We start from the raw sequence: 17051 nt of genomic DNA, 5'->3' as shown, positions 1-17051 counted from the left end.
TTTATTATATAATGATCTCTCTTTAGCAGGTTGATAAGAGGGATTTCTTTTTATTTCCAGTAGGTGACACCCAAGCCTGCTGCACTGCCCGTTTCCTGTATCTATGCTTTGAGGTTGAAAAAAAAATCCCTTTATTCTCTGAGGAGGTGTGTGTAACCTCTGTGATCAGGTCACCTCGGTCCCAGGACTCCAACCCCATGGGAGAATGTGAAGAGTGATGGGTGATCAAAGACTCTGAAAATGCCCTGAATTCCCAGTACTGCCCTAACAGTCAGATGCAATACTCCGCTGCTTCCTTCTGAATCAGCGTGACTAGGTAGAGGTAGGGTGGATTGGGACAATTCTGCAGTGTGTGTGGCTTTTTCCCTTCCAATAATGCTGGCGCTCAAGCTTCAGCTGCCTTGCTTCTATATCTCTGCCCCTGTCACTGGGACTGGCTGCGGTGTGTGTTTCACCTTTGGTTGCTGCAGATTCCCTTGGGGCTTGGTGCTAGCTCTGGAAGGGTATCAGGGGAGAGGGCCTGCTCTGAGATGGTGGGGAGAGGTGGCTAGGCTCCATGACTCAGCTTTCTGCCTAGCAATTGTGGTCGTTAAGACACAGATGTCGCCCCTCTGCATTCTATTTCTGCCCTGCTCTCTGCCCTCATCACTGGACTCTCCTGCATGCAATATGCTGATACCTCAGACAGGAAAGTATGGGGCTTCAAGGAGTTAAACAACCACCATATAATTCCCTCACCCTGCAGGGAGCTCTGAGGCTGCATTCTGCAGCACTTGACTTTGTTCTTCAATCCCTTTCCACCTCCCTTTCTCATGCAATTCGCCCACCTTCAGATGCTTTGGTGCACAGATCTCTCAGACGTGCTTGTGTGCAGGTTGGGTGTTATTTGTTGGGTTGTAGGTATTCAGCTTGTAATTCCAAGACAGAGATCAGGGAGATCCCTCACTCCTCCATGCTTCTGATGTCACTCTCTTCCTGGAAAGTTTTGAGTATTGGGGGAACACCCTTGCAAATGGATTTCTTTCTAGGATCTGTTGACTCCCAAAAGGTAGATTTAATTAATTTTTAAATTTTTAAATTACATTCGACATTCAGTATTATTTTATATTAGTTTGTATAAAAAAAAAATACACAGTGGGCAGCAAGGCCATGTGTTAAACATTTATACAATTTTAAGGTGACCGCTTAGTCTAATACCCATCTGGCACTATATATAGTTATAATATTATTGACTATATTCCCTATGCCGTAGTTTACATCCCTATGACTACTTTGTAACTACCAATTTGTTCTTCTTAATCCCTTCACCTTTTCCACCCAGCTCCACAAAACCCTCCCATCTGGCAACCCTCAGTTTTTTTTTTCTCTGTAAATTAAAAATAGAACTACTTTATGACCTCGCAATTCAACTTCTGGGTATTTATCCGAAGACATTCAAAACACTAATATGAAAAGATATATGCACCCCTATGTTTATTGAAGCATTATTTATAATAGACAAGATATGGAAGCAGCCTAAGTGCCCATCTGTAGATGAATGGATGAAGAAACTATGATAATATATACAAAGGAATATTACTTGGCCATACGAAGAATGAAATCTTACCATTTGCAACAACATAAATGGACCTAGAGAGTATTATGCTAAGTGAAATAAGTCACACAGAGAAAGACAAATACCATACGATTTCACTTATGTGTGGAAGCCAAAGAACAAAATGAGCAAACAAACAAAACAGAAAGATAGATTTAATTTAAATCAAATTCCATTAAATCCCCAGATAGAAAGTTTCCATGTAATCATTGTTTTCAGTAATTATAATTTAATATGATAATAAAAGCAGCCAGTTTCCTCCTAATGGGTACTCCTCAAGACAGTTCCTTGGGCAAATGTTTTGTATCTGGACCATGTGCCTTTTGCATGCAACCCATGGGAGAAATTGAGAGATATATTCAAATTCCTATAAAAAGAGAGAGTTGGACTAGGTGATTCCTTCATACCCTTTTATTTCTGGAACTATACTACATTTCCAAAGATAGTATCTCTCAACTCTCTGCCATGGAAATTGGTTTTCTTCTCCACTTTTTTTTTTTTTATTTATGAGATTTTAAATTTGGAAAGTGACATTCAGAAAACTTTATTTCAAAAACTATGGGCTCTTCTGCCCTCTCCTCCAACATCTCCTGCTATTCCTTTTCTGTTTAATGATTTCACTCAGCCCTAAATATATGTATTGACCAAGGTTCTACTCTTTGTCTCTTTTTGTGGTAGCTTTATACAGTCTTCTGTTTTCTTCCAAAATAATTTTTATGTACTCAAGATGGAAAGTACCTAACATATATTGGAGTAAGTTAGAAAGGAAAGAATGAAAAAAAAAAAAAAAGCAAGGGAGAGGAAAGGAATAAAGAAAGAAGGAAAGAGATGATTTATAACTCTATAATTGAAATTCTTAAATCTGGTACCCCATTTTAATGGCCTTCTTGGTTTCTATGTTTTCTGCTGGTATCTCACATTTAATATATTCCCAATGTAATAACTCATAGGTAAATAACAGATTACACAATTAGGACATGTTGTTTGGATGGTATCAATGGTAGCTGTAGTTTTTTTTTTCTCGACATGGGATTATTTATGTAGTTAAAATCACCTATTTTAGGTGCATGGTTTGATGACTATTAGTAATTGTGTAAAGTTATGTAGCCAGCACCACAGTCAAGATAGCAGACACATTATAAAGGGTCTTTGTACCCCTTTAACTTGATTTCTTCCTCATGCCTGACCTCAGACAACAACTAATTTGCTTTTTGTCATAATTTTGCCTTTTCTAGAATGTCATATTAAAGGAGTCATATAGTATGTACTCTTTTTGTTTGACTTCTTTCATTCAGCATAATTATTTTGAGATTCATCCAAGTTGATGCATATATCAATGGCTTATTTCTTTTTTATTGCTGAGTAGTATTCTATGGTACGATTTACTGCAGATATTTATCCATTCACTTGACAATGGATATTTGGACTGTTCCCAACATTTGGCCTTTGTGAATAATAAAATACAGATTTTTGATATAAGAATAGACGACTATCTTTCCTTAGGTGAAAAGACATATTAGGTGATCTATTTATATCCCTTCTAGCACTTTGCTTCTGTGAAACACCTCATGTCAAAAGGAAAGATGTCCATGCAAGAAATCACATATAGTGTTTACCGTATAAGGTATTCTTCTAAGCACTTTACAATTATTGCTCATCCTCATGATAATTCTTTGAGATAAATACTATTATCTACTCTACAGATAAGGAAACTGAGGCACAGGTTAGTTTGCCCAAGATCACACACAACTGCTAAGAGGTGGAAGAACTGGGATTTAAATCTACATGTCTGACACTTTAATCATTGTACTTCGCTACCTCTCTGATATGATGATTTCAAAGATGATGAAATAGGGATTGTTACCTCTTCAAGAGTTAATATTTGAGGCTTATTGTTTAGTCATTTAGAAATATTATAAATAATCACAATAATAAGACCTATATTATAACTCTCTATTGTATCCCTAGAGATTCCTCTCTAGATGCCTAATATAGATGAGGAAAATTATTACCGAATAGGAGTTCAATCTCAGAAGAAATGATTTGTCAGTGCAGAGTTTTAGTTTTAGCTCACAAATGGTGAATTTATTTTGGAAGATCAGCAAAAGGATAAAAAGATAAAACATCTGATTAACCAGTAATTTATGAGTTTTACATTTATTAAATCAGATTGCTATCTTTCTCAGAATTCGCAATGTTTTATTTTTATTTTGGGCAAAGTAAATCTGGAAAAGAAGGAAGAAGGGGAAAGCAGGAGGTAGAATTTTGTTATATACATTTCACGTGTCTATCTTTTCCTTCATTGTAAGCCTTTCTCAGTTTCCATCCTGTTTCTTCTCATTCTGCATTCTTAGTTATCTCGTTCTGTACTATACCTTCAAATAATAACTCTGACATCTCCAAGATTAAAGTTAGAATTTTCAAGAACTTGTTAGATATTGTCATATGGCTATTCATAAGACATTTTAATTCCAATATACCTACACTCAAAACCCATCATACTGTTTTTTGAACAAAATCTCTTCATGGTTTCATATCTCAGAAAATTAGCAGTATGCTATCTTTTCTAGTCATTTGAATTAGAAACAAAAGAAGTTCTCATTCTTCCCTCTCCCTAACACACACATTTAAATAGTCTCCAAGTTCTAGTAGTCTGCCTTCTATAGTCTGTTTCCATTACCCTTACCACCTCACTGGTTTATGTTTTCATTGTCTCTTGCTAGGATTATTATGATATAACCTTTCTGACTGATCTGCCGGATTCTAGTACATGGTTTCTCTGATCCCTCCATACATTTTGGCAAGTGATAATGCTCTCTTTGTAACACACAGCTGGGATCATTTCATTCCCCTCAAAAAGCTCTAATAATTTTCAATTCATATTGGAGTAAAGTTCAAACTCATTTCTGTAACCATTAAATATTTACATTTCTACTTCCCCTAACAAGTTTCTTGTAGTCAGGGACTAGTCTTATCCATGTCTAGCCCCTCTCCAGCCTCCCAGTAACTTTAAACCCAGAGTTCTACTCATGTTTGAGTTCACATATTAAATAAGCAAAAGGATGATATCGATATGAAAAGATGGACTTGAAGTTTAAAAGGCCACTATATGTTTTAATTAGGAGGTCATAGGTGACATTCTAGAAAACAGAGTAAGTAATGTGATGGGGGATAACTTTGTCAGAGAAAGGAAGGAGAGAAAAGATGACCAGAGGGATAGTTGCCAGAAATTGCTTACTTAAGAATTTGAGATGGAAGATGTCAAATTAAGGGATAGAGGATTTGAGGTTTGCAGGTTGTGTTTTCAAGCCCAACATCTCTCTGTTGATGTGCTTAAAGATCATCTCACAGTATTGAAAGTTAGCAGGTCATGTTGCTCCTTCAAATGCTGCTTGCTTGCTTTTGCATAAGTCATTGGCATAGTAGCCCAAGTCTTCTAGAAGGAAAATTGATGTTGCAGGCCATCCTGGCAGTTCTATAGGAATTCACTAAGTGGCTTACATTTTCAGGCTCCATTCCTGAGGAGTTCACAGTGTACATATCAATTAACTGGCAGGGCCCTGAGCTCCTCAAATGGTATTTTATGCAATGAAAGTAGCAGTAAGCAGCACTAGCTTCCTCTGTGATAAACCATATGTTCAAGTCCCCAGTGTCCATAGATACCGTGCACTTTTTAGAGAAGCCTGGCCCTGAAGCCCTCAGTCATCACATTGGAACTCCGTACGGCAGGAATTGCCTCCAGGATTATACCAAGAGCTGGAATTCTTTCAGGTCATACTCTCTTGAATGTTGTTCTCTCCTAGCAATGTTTCCCGCCCCCTAATAATACCTTTGTCAAGTGTTTTTACTGTGTATCTCTAATCCTGTGTCTGGCACTATATGTTTTACATGCATACTTTAATTTTAGCTCCTAAAAACATCATGAGATATAGACACAATTATTATTTCCATTTTGCATATAAAGAAACTGAGGCTTAGAACAGTTAACTGACTTCTTGAGCTCATAGAGTTCGTTAGTGGCAGTGTACTTGGGAAAGCTGGGTGGTCTATAGTCAGAGCTGTGCTCTCAACACTACACAATGGCACTTCCTCTTGGGTACTTTGGAACACAGGGGCCATTTCCAGTAGGACTACAAGCAACTGAACTGCATTAGAACAAGTATAGAATTCTGAGATGTTAAAATATTTTGAATTTAGCAAATGATGAGAGCCACTGTAGTCCTTGCTCTTCTTGTTCTCCAGTTATTTCACTATTCAAATAAATTGCTTTAGCCTTGCATATAAGGTGCAAGCATTTGGGGGGATAGTATTTTTGCAGAAGCATACCAAAATTTCTCAACTTTAATATCAACTTTTGGCCTCTTTGTTCCACTGTCACTTTACTCTCATCTACACTGGTTACAATCTCTAAGCTAAGAGAACACAGCTTGCTACCAGCAGAAAATATGCCTGGAGATCTCTTACAGATCCTTGTTCTCATAGGAAATATAATGAAGAGTGCCGGTTCATTGTTTTCCCAGCTTATTGTCTGATTTCCTTTAAGAGCAATATAATTATATTGATATCCTTCCTAATCATTTTTGTTTCCCTTCAAGTTACTCAAATAAGATACAGCTTTCTTCATTTGCTTCCTCTTTTATCTCCACCACTTATTGTAATTAAAGAAAGATGCATGATTTCATTTATCAACAGGATTAAGGATTCTCATGTCTTTGACTAGTGCTGCTTAGACATCAGCCTTGCCCATAAACTATACCCTCTTCTTTTTCCCCTTTTTTCCTTTCTTCTCTCTCTCTCTCTCTCTCTCTACACACACACACACACACACACACACTTTCATTCTTATTAATTAGTCTTTGAGTCAATGGCCTGAGACACTTTAAGATGGAACACGATGGTCCCTCATGTAGTTTGGACTCTGGCAAAAGAACAGTCACTTATTTGGAGAAGATTCAGTGGTTTGGCAGTAGACTTTTTCAGATATATGTTAGATAGGAATCACTTGGCACTGACTCAAAGGCCCTGTTTCTCACTCAGCTCATGTGCCCTACCTGTTGACCTATCTATAGTTTGTTTCTAGCACTCAGGTGTAGTTATTGCTAATCATCTGTAGCAAATAGCTATTTGGTACGTTCTCTGACTTAATTCAAGGTCTAGCTTTTTCCATTTCATGACCGTCATGAGAATAAAGTGGAAATGTATAATATATTATAAGTAATATAAATAATATAAAGTAGAAATATAAGTATCTTTCTATTGCCTGGCCATGATCTAAAAACCAGAAGGTTTGGAGTGGATATATGTTTACTTCTGAAAACAAGCCTGTGCACCTCTCATAGAATACGTCACTGACTTTTGCAGCTACATCCATGCCAGTAATCTCTTCTTGCTCTGAAAGCTGAACTTTCCTATCTTAGAGGCTCTTATCAGTAAGTCACCCAGAAACCAACCATTCCTAATGAGTTTAATTTTAACTTAGGGCTTTCCCAACAATACATTTGGCTTAGGAGGGAGATAGGATTCATTGATTTTGCTGCTCTCCCATTAATATTACTGCCATTTTTCTTCCCAGGGACACAACAGTCATCAGCCACTCTCCTAACACTAGCTATGACACAGGTCTAGAAGCTCGCATTCAGAAGGAGGAGGAAGAAATCTTGATGGCCAACAAGCGTTGCCTTGACATGGAGGGCAGGTAAAATGTTGATCTGGACCCTGGTGGATCTGAGAAGTTGGTTTGGAAATCAGTTATGTCAGTAGGGGAGGGCAAGCATCTTCATTCTCCGTTGGGAAACCTGATAATGTAACTTCCACCCACCCCTGCACCCCTGCCAGCCTGTTACTTAGGATTTGAGCTGCAGTGACCTTTACCTTGATCATTTCCACTCACTGTGGAATTCCAAGTTATGCGCTTTCCCCATTGGTCTTGGTAATTGCTTTCTATCTGCCCTCTGGCAGAACTGAACCATTGATATTTGTACTCTAGGGTATTATTTGTAACACTGCATCTCAACCCTGTTATACAGCAGAGTGCTCAGTAAGAGAACATTCACTCATGCAGCTCCTCATGTCTCTTATAAACTCAGTGCTCATTTACTTATTACCAGAAGGTAGTGGTCCATTCATAGAGGCTTCCTTCTTCCTACTGACTACATCATTTCTATTGACTCAGATTCTTCACTACAGCACCCACTACATTGGTTTACTCTCATATATGATCTTTCTTTTCACTGATATTTTACTTTGGCTTACTAAAGCTTAAGAAACAATTCCTAGGTGCTCTACTCCATCCATTTGAGTGTGAAGAAAAGGAATTTTTTTTAAGGTAGCCCAGTGTCCCTTGTCTGACAACTTAGAAATAACTAGACTACCCCCTAGTCAAAAAAGATGATGGAAACTCAAGTCCATGTAGGCAGTGAGACCAGAACATGGAGGTGGCAACAAAGTATTTATATGTTCTTTGTCTTTGGTTTCTAGGATTAAGACCCTCCATGCCCAGATCATTGAGAAGGATGCCATGATCAAAGTACTCCAGCAACGTTCTCGGAAGGAGCCAAATAAGACGGAGCAGCTGTCATCCATGCGGCCAGCAAAGTCTCTGATGTCCATTTCCAATGCTGGATCAGGCTTGCTCTCCCACTCTTCTACCCTGACTGGCACCCCTATCGTGGAAGAGAAGCGGGATGACAAGAGCTGGAAGGGGAGCCTAGGTAATGACATATTTAAAGAGAGCCCTGACTTAGATACATGTCCATGAGGCAAGGAAAAGGAGTGATGGTCCAGATTCTAGAGAGGAAGATATAGCAGGTTGTTTTTGTCCTCCTGAGAGGCTAGCTACATATCAGGAGCTCCTCTATACTGTGAAGTCTCACTGAAAAAACACTGGTTGAAGTCATGACCTTAGAAAAATCCTGGAGTTTTATTTGGGTGAGAATGAAAATAACTTGTTTCCTCTAAAATATTCTCAGATTTTACTGTATGTGACCTTTTGTCTGTGTCCAAAGCCCATGTGGCCTTCATGTCATTTAAAATTTCAAAATTCTAGCCTTTTCTATGTTCTTTTCTCCCATGAAGTTGGAAGACTCAGAGTTCTCGTTAAGCCGAATGGAGCTGGGTGGCAGGTTTTTGCTACCAGAATGTTTGGAGATGAGAACAAAATGTACTTTTTTATTTCATTCCTGTCCATTCCTTCCCCTCTAATTGAAACCCCAGATGTATTGCGGATACCACGAGGCACATTATTAGAGCCTTAAGAAACAAGCTATATTTTTAAATTTTAGCTCTTTTTGTTGTTTCTAATATCTTTCTTCGTTTTCTGACACTTGTAGTGTCCTTTGGTTAGGGTAGGCATTTTAGGGACCATGGTCAGGGTTAGAACCTTAGATCAAACAATTATTATCACACCCATCTGTGAACACAGACTTCTTCCACCAGTCCTTTGCAGCTGTCTGGTAACAGATGGTGTTGGTTAAAAGTGGAATCGAGTAGAAGCATTCTGACAGCTCGGTGGAAATAAATCACCATTGGAAAAAATAAATCCAAACACGTATCCAGGAAACTTAAAGGTTTAATATGATGTATTGGGGGTTGGAGAATGAGGATCAAAAGGGATCTGCCAAGTCTGAAAGAAAATTTTAACCATGATGGGAGGTCCCTGACAAACTGATTCCTGGGTTTGCTGGAGGGCAAAGTAAATAATTTAGGCCCATTCATATTTCTCCTGAACCTCCTACAAATAAGTAGAGGTAATGAGATGGCAGTATTTGAGTAACCTATAGTTTCCTAACCTCTTTCCCTTTCCTTTGTAGGTATTCTCCTGGGTGGAGACTACCATGCAGAGTCTGTTCCTTCCACGCCCTCACCTGTGCCACCCTCAACTCCCCTGCTCTCAGCTCACTCTAAGACAGGCAGCCGAGACTGCAGCACCCAAACTGAACGGGGAATGGAACCAAACAAAACTGCAGCTGTTGCCACAATCTCTGTTCCTGTTCCAGTTGCTGCTGCTGCCACTGCAGCTTCCATCACTGCCAATGCTGCCACCAACACTGCCACCTCTGCCACCAACACCAACACCATGGTAGCTGCTGCTCCAGTTGCTGTCGCCGCTGCTGCTCCAGCTGCCACTGCTGTCACTGCTCTTGCTGCTGTGGTTTCTCCAGCTACTGCTGCTCAGATTACAGATGCTGCCTCTGCTGTTGCTGCTACTGTTGCTCCTCCTCCTCCTGCTGCTGCTGCTGCTGCTGCTGCTGCTGCTGCTGCTGCTGCAGTTGTTCAGGTTGCTCCAGGTACTACAGCTCCAGTTCTAGCTCCGGCTCCAATAGTGGCTCAGGCTTCTACTCCAGCTCAGACTCAGACACCAACTCTAGCTCCAGCTTTGGCTGCTACTCCAGCTCCAGCTCCAACTCCAGCTTTGGCTCCTGCTGAGTCTCTTGCAACTCCGGCAGCCACTCCTGGATCACGTCGTTTGTCTACACCAAGTCTGACCTGTAATTCAGATAAGACAGGTAATAATTCTCTGTACCAGTAGCTTTTTGTTCTGCCCTCAATTACAAATTGTTTATCCGTGCCTGCTACTTGGGCACAGTTGGTCATTGGAGAGAGGATTTTTATATTCTAAAGGGGATTAATCAGAATAGATAAGGGCAGAGAGTTTGTAAACAACTTCTACACCAGGATGGGAACTTGGAGGAGTCAAAGCCATTCTTCTAGTAAAAGTAAATAAATCCTCTGGTGAACAAGGTGGGGTGGCTGCAACAAGTTTCAGTTAGCCATTGACTTCACAGGGGCTCTAAAGTTATCTATTTCTAGAAATTTGCATTTTTTCCTTGTCTCTAAGTCTTCTAACTCCTTATTTCTATTTAGATGGTCTTGCTTTCCACTCCAATACTCTGGAAAGAAAAGCTGCCATTCAGATCTTGGGACAAGAGCCTGATGCAGAGATGGTGGAATATCTCATCTAAACAGCTTAATCAAGAGCTGCAGTTTATCAGCAAGAATGCTTTTAATCATGTGTCCCTTTTGTTGTTCTTATTTTGAGAGTGAGGACAAGGGTTGGGGGAATGTTTTTTAAAGGGACTTTTTATTGAAACAATATAGTACGTAAGTAATAACATTAACTCCAGTCCATTTTGGTACACTTAAAGAGTACCTCTAAAGACAGATTAGTCAGAATGTGCTCGGAAGGTTATTATATGGATTTATGCAAATACTAGGACTGTTAACAACAGCTGGATATATGTCAGTGTTTTTACTGTGCTTAAATTTGTGTAGCATTTCCATATTCCAGGTCATTTTTTTTATTGAAGAGCACACTATGTTTGGAAGACAGCGCGTAACATGTAGTTCAGAAATGGAAAGTCAGAGAGAATTTGCTCATGTGCTGTTGTGTAGAGTTCCATTCTAGGCAGCATCCAGAGAGAGAACTCTTGCCTCAGGCTCACAAAACGGAATAGTTTTAGGAGCCATGTAAGCCAGAGGAAAGGTAGAGAGTATTGGAGTGTGGAAGGATGCTGGAGCTAATTTTTCTTCCCAATTTTCCAGCTATCCTGTGCCAGGAGATTGCGTTTATCTTAATTTCAATGGTGCTTTGGAAGTGGATTTTTTCGTTCCCTCATGGAGGTTTACACACACACGCGCGCGCGCGCGCGCACACACACACACACACACACCTATATTCTGGAGTAATTTCTGCATTTGGATAATTAATATATTGCTTTCAGATGCTAGGAGAGAAACTTTCTTTCTCTCAGGGAGTTAGAACATCAGAGGCCTTGATGGATTGTTGCATGAGGTACTGTGTGCAGACCTTTGTGATCTGTGACTAGTTATGAACAGCCATGCCTGAGACCAATCAGCTTAGTGTCTATTTCTTCTCTACCACAAATTCACTGACTATGTCACCAGTTTTAAATTGCCAATCATTTTCAAAGTGAGGAAACGTATTTGGTGATGTGTTGAACTCCTTGGATTTCTGGTGACTACTTTGAAATAACTCTTTATTTTCCCAAATTCTTAGCCTATGTCATAAAAGGCATATTTGACTATCACCTCCAAGGGAATAGCATTAGAAGCCCAAAGTACTATGCTGCATTTAGGGGAGAGGTGGTCTGCAGCAGTGTCCTCAGCTACCTCTTCTCATGGCTAGTGAATTCATCTTGGAATATTTTAGAGAATAGCAGGAAATGTGCATGTGGGCAGGGATCAAGGAGGCCATGGCTCCAAACTGCCTAAGGGCTGCCTCCAGGGACACAGAAAGGCTGCCTATTGCCACAGGTCCCTGCACTATGTTACTTCTCTGCCCTTCATTAAGGTGACAGATCCACAGACAGTGTCACTATCAGTTTCAAGGGTATGGGGGGAGGTGAGGGGAGTGGGGATATTAGATAAGGGTGGGAGGGTAGAGGCTTGGAGATGTATTAGTTAGAAACCAGATTAATAGAAGAGTAGGCCTGATTTGTTACATTATGAGATATAGTGGCTAGAAGGAACTTTAGCAATACTATAGCTCTACTCCCTCATTTTAGTGATGAGGAATCTGAGACCTGGAGAGGTTAAGTGACTTTTTCAAGAGCACTCAACACAGCTTTCCACTCTGCCAAATACCATGATTATTTTGAGATACCCTTATATACAAAAAGCCCCATTTTAAGAAAAGGTATCTTCATAGTCCAGAGCTTATGTATTTTAGAAAATGTCTCTGGATTGAGTAGTTTGTCCAGGGTTATGAATTCCTATTTTCCCTTTCCTGCAGTGCCTTTTGCAAGGTTTTCCTTTTCTGATCCTAAGAGTTACATGAAACATCCCCCCTAAGAAATCAACCTCAGTTCTTCTCTTGCTATGATATTGGTTGTCTTGGATAATCCTACAGGGTTCCTCTATGAATATAGGAATGGCCTATTTAACAGTATTCTTGTTTCATTCCTAATTATCTTCCAAAGGAATTGTTTTATGTATGAGTAGGGAAGAGACAAGAGGGAAGGCGATATGATTTTCAGCCAGCCTGACATTTTCAATAGTGAAATGATCATCTTACACATTAGTCCTCAGTTATCAAGTGAATCCCAAATAGAAATTAAAAGTGCAGTTGTGTTACTACCCATTCATACTACCCTTTAGTCATAAGGAAAAGAAAGTCAAATAGTAGAAGCAGCAGTAGTAAAGTAGTAAACTTTAGGACTCCTACTTTCTATCCAAATAAATAAATAAAAACAAAAATTTTATTTACCCCTTTCATGGTTATAACACATTGCCAGAATTTTTGCTAGCTCTGGGAGCCATGATTTTAATCACATTCTGTAAGGTGACAAATGTCATGCATTCCACCCTGTGTGTCAGCCATCTCTTGTGTATTTGGGAGAAAGGGGGAAATTCTTGGCTAAGTACTATTTTGAACTTTCTGCAACATCTCTGACCCCTCACACTAGAAACAGTCCCTTTTGGCTCAGTTTTTAATCCCAGGTAATTAGTTAAAATAATATTGTACATCTAAGAGATGGAAGAAGTCCATGTCAGTGTATTATGTTTACAAAGAAGATAGATTAAGCCTTTTTGGAAGATCTCTAATAGGTGTCATTTTTAAAATTCAGGATTATGAGACAAATCTCAAGTTAGACACCTTTTTACAAATGCGTGGATGTAACATTTGGGGGATCTTTCTGGACTCCCACTTACCTATGCATTTTACTAGCACCTCAGAACAGGAGGGTAACCTTGTTGTCTTAACTTGTACTGCCTAGTGGTCTCTGGGGGACCTTCTAAGTCAATTGTATCCCAATGTTCCATGTACAGAAAAACTTCATTAGAACAATATTTACTTGGTATAAAATTCTTATTAATAATTTTTTATTAAATAAAAGTAGCTTGAGCTTTCTTTTAAAATCATGTATCTTATTATTGTTTTAATGAAGGATTTATTTTCAGTGCTGCTTTTGAGCTTTAGGATGGCAGGATAGCAGAAGCCTGAAATACCTGTCATCATCTGCTATAGGTAACATACTAAGAGACCCATCACTTTCGTTTTAGTTTGTTACACAGTTGGGTGGATACAACAATTGGAAAATGAATAAACTTATTGTGTAAACTACTTTTTATGAAGAGCCTAAATACTAATAATGTGGCAGCTTAAAGTGTATATCTATGCACTAAGTTTTATAAATTATATTCTCTTGTCCTTTAGCCATACAATTTCCTGTTATATCTCAGTTACTCATTCACATATGTAATGTGCTACTTAAAATGTGTGCATTCTTACTGAACATGTTTTCAAAGGAAGGCATCAGCTATGGGCTAATTGCCACCAATTTCAGCCCGCCATGATCCTTGGAAATAAATTTTCTAAGTGCCATCCATCATCAGTAGGACAAGTGTCCGGGAGTTTATTATTTTTCTGGTAGCAGTGATAGGTTACCTGAAACCATCAAACCTCCTTCTGGCCTCCCTTGTTATTAATGGCATGTGTTTGTAAAGTGGATAGCTTTAGTTGGCAGATGGCTAGAGAACAATCACCTTTGATTTGAAATATATTGCCCCCATTATGATTAAGACCCCATTCTGTAATCAACTGAGCTAGTTCCAATAAAGTTAAGCAGGTTTGAATCCACTCTGTGCCTATTTTTTCACTGACAATAAAGTTAGCTATTTTAAAATGCAGTACTGTGTGGAAAATACCTTGGTATTTACCCAACAGATGCTTTATTGGTGCTGTATCTGTGATTACTTTCAGTTCAGTGTGCAGTGAAATCAGCTTTCAAGGGCAGCATGCAGCAGAATTTGCATTTGCTTAAGGTATGGAATATGATTATAAAGTATTAAAATAAAACCATTGGTTTCATGCTCTAATTGGTTCCTTTATAGATTCAGGCAGCACGTGTGAAAAACTTTGCATATTTTTATCTCCTGGTTCCAAGGGATAAAACAATGGCCACCAGAAGTAGAGAATTCTTCATTTTGTTAGCATTTTGGAAAGTCCCTTGATGTTCCTTTTGTACTCTTGTTCTTATGCCAATTCATCAGTTTTGGTTGAGGGAACTTATTGAAAGCAAATCAAAACCACAAACAAGTTGGCTCTTTTCACTGAAAACGTTAAAGCTGCCTTTACACTACCTTTCCTGTGTCTCCTGTTTACCACTGAGCCCCAACCTTACTAAGAGGATAAAACACCCACAGGCTTGGAAATGACGTTTCACAATGGAATTGGCTTGATAGGTGTTACAAAATAAATGGGATGAGTGTATAAAATTCATTCTAAATTTTATTTTTTAAAAATTAAATTGGGCTACAGTCCTTCCATACTTATGATGAGTACTTTGGAAACTGTATGTGTGAAAACCCACTCCTCTTTTTCAAGACAATGAAAATGATATTGTTAACCATACTTTCTTACAAAGTTTTGTGAGGCATTTCTTTCAGAAATATAGTCATTTATGAGGAGAATAAGCAAGTGTTCCTTTAAATCATAAGAGCCTTTCTAGATATTATCCAGTATTATAACTGATCTGATTACCTGTGTAGTATGTCATCTTCCTTTCTATGAGCTTCCCTTCTACTGTAATACATAATTTGCACAGTCTATGAGTTACACAGTTGCAGAAACAAATGCATCCTGGTTTCCACCTTCTCCACTTCCATCATATCCTGCAGGAAGGTTTTCATTGGAGGAATCAAGTATAAATGATTTTGTCTTAGAACACTTTCAACATTTATTGGCAATCACTCTGGTATTTGAGTGAAGATCCCTGAGCGACAGGTTTTAGTTTCCAAAAAGAAAAATGTTCTCCACAATGCCAGAATTTCATACCATATAACAGAGTACTTATTCAGATGCACAAACTGGCCAAGCCCAGGGTACTTATTTTGGCTCCTATGTTTTTTCATTTGCCTGTTGCCTCAATCAATGGTTTCAGGCATGTGTGAGTTGTTGAATAACCACATATTAGATGTTGCCTTTAGGTTGAAAAAGAATATAGTTCATAATTCTAGTTTATGAAAGAAAGCTACACACACATATGCACATACACACATTTATAATTGTGATATATGACATGGAAAAAATTTGAACAAGATACAGAACTAATGTAAAGAAGAGAATAATTGTTAGGGTGGCAGAGAATATGTGTGGAGAGACTAAGTTGAGCTTTGAAGGATGTGTAGACGTTAATTTGGTGAACTAGGGGAAGAGAAAGAACATTCCATGCAGAAGGAATAGGGTGTACAAAAGCAATCTCATTTTGTCAGACCCCAGATCAAATGAAAACTATGTTTCCAAGATCAAAGGCCCCAGAATTTTACCCTGAATTTTAACAACCACTTAATGGAAACTTACAAATTCACTCAATTAGGTGGCAGAACTTATTGGTCCAGAAGTCAAAGAACATGCAGTAGTCCTAAATCAGCAGCTAAGCAAATGTTTACTAGTGGACAAGTCCCTTAACAAGATCAGAGAGGTTTATCAGTAAAATGGGGGTAAATATCTATCTATCCCTGTGGACCTCATGGAGAGGGGATAAGAGAGCTTCACAAAGTAAGAATATAAAAAGGTGCCAATCAATGCAATGAGCTAAATCTATAAAAATGAAATGGTTTCTTAAACTTTTGTTTAAAGAAAAATCCAAACATAAATGAAAACAGGCAGACTATTGTAATGCATCTCCATGTGTTCATTGCTGGGCTTCAACAATTATAAACTTATCAACACATAGTAAATCTTGCTTTATTTATTGCTTCTACCTATCTACCCTATATTATTTTGAAGCACATCCCGGACATCGTAACATTTCATCAATAAATATTTCAGTATGCATACAGATGAAACTTTTACTAATGAAAAATTTAAAGTGCTATTCCCAGAACCAAAATACGTAACTTACCAACCAAACAAAATGGTAGCGCATTTGTGCTTTGGTACTTACAAAGCTTCTTGTTTTGATTCCACAACTCCTGCTCTAAACTGAAACCTGTCTCAAAATGAAAGGATTCATTCTCCCACAATGCACATATCAAAGGGGAAAATACTTTCTTTAGTGGTTCCCCAATGCAAATTCTAAGCTATTATTCTTCCTCCGTGTGTATAAAAATCTCCAGCTCCTTTAAAGTCCCTGTCATCCAGCTGTTCCTTGTTTCTCCTCATCTGCTGATTTGGTCACTATCCCAAGTTTCTGGCCTCTGGATCACCGCTGTCCCTTCCAGGCCCAAATGACCCAAGCAGCATCCTAGCCTATCAAGTTTGTTGCCCTCTCCAACTCCACTGACCACATCCACTCGACTTCAGCCTACTGTGCTCATGGCTAACACAGACCTGACCATCATGCAGAACTGCTCTACCATGGAAATCACATACACCACTACCTTACTCTCTGGCCACCATCTCCCATCCTCTCAGTTCTCCTACTCTGATTTTGTCTGCCCTTTGACTTCTGAGAGACCTCAAGTCTCTGCATGCCCCGCGTTTCCTTCTAGGCTT

General features: G+C 38.9%; 1 protein-coding gene across 4 annotated transcripts in view; it reads left to right on the top strand.

The window, feature by feature from the left end:
• Positions 1-14242, top strand: part of AMOT (angiomotin) — a 53852-nt gene extending 39610 nt beyond the window's left edge. For all 4 annotated transcript variants that reach the window (XM_039874762.1, XM_039874761.1, XM_039874763.1 and 1 more), the window contains 4 exons: positions 7167-7289; positions 8072-8304; positions 9403-10098; positions 10457-14242. In XM_039874762.1, the coding sequence (XP_039730696.1) occupies positions 7167-7289; positions 8072-8304; positions 9403-10098; positions 10457-10554 (1150 nt within the window). In that variant the 3' untranslated portion in view covers positions 10555-14242. The remainder of the gene's footprint in view (positions 1-7166; positions 7290-8071; positions 8305-9402; positions 10099-10456) is intronic.
• The last annotated feature ends 2809 nt before the right edge of the window (positions 14243-17051 follow it).

Source organism: Pteropus medius, unplaced genomic scaffold, assembly GCF_902729225.1.
Source record: "Pteropus medius unplaced genomic scaffold, Ma_sr-lr_union100, whole genome shotgun sequence".
NCBI classification, from domain to species: domain Eukaryota; kingdom Metazoa; phylum Chordata; class Mammalia; order Chiroptera; family Pteropodidae; genus Pteropus; species Pteropus medius.
This window is presented reverse-complemented; position numbering and strand designations above follow the sequence as displayed.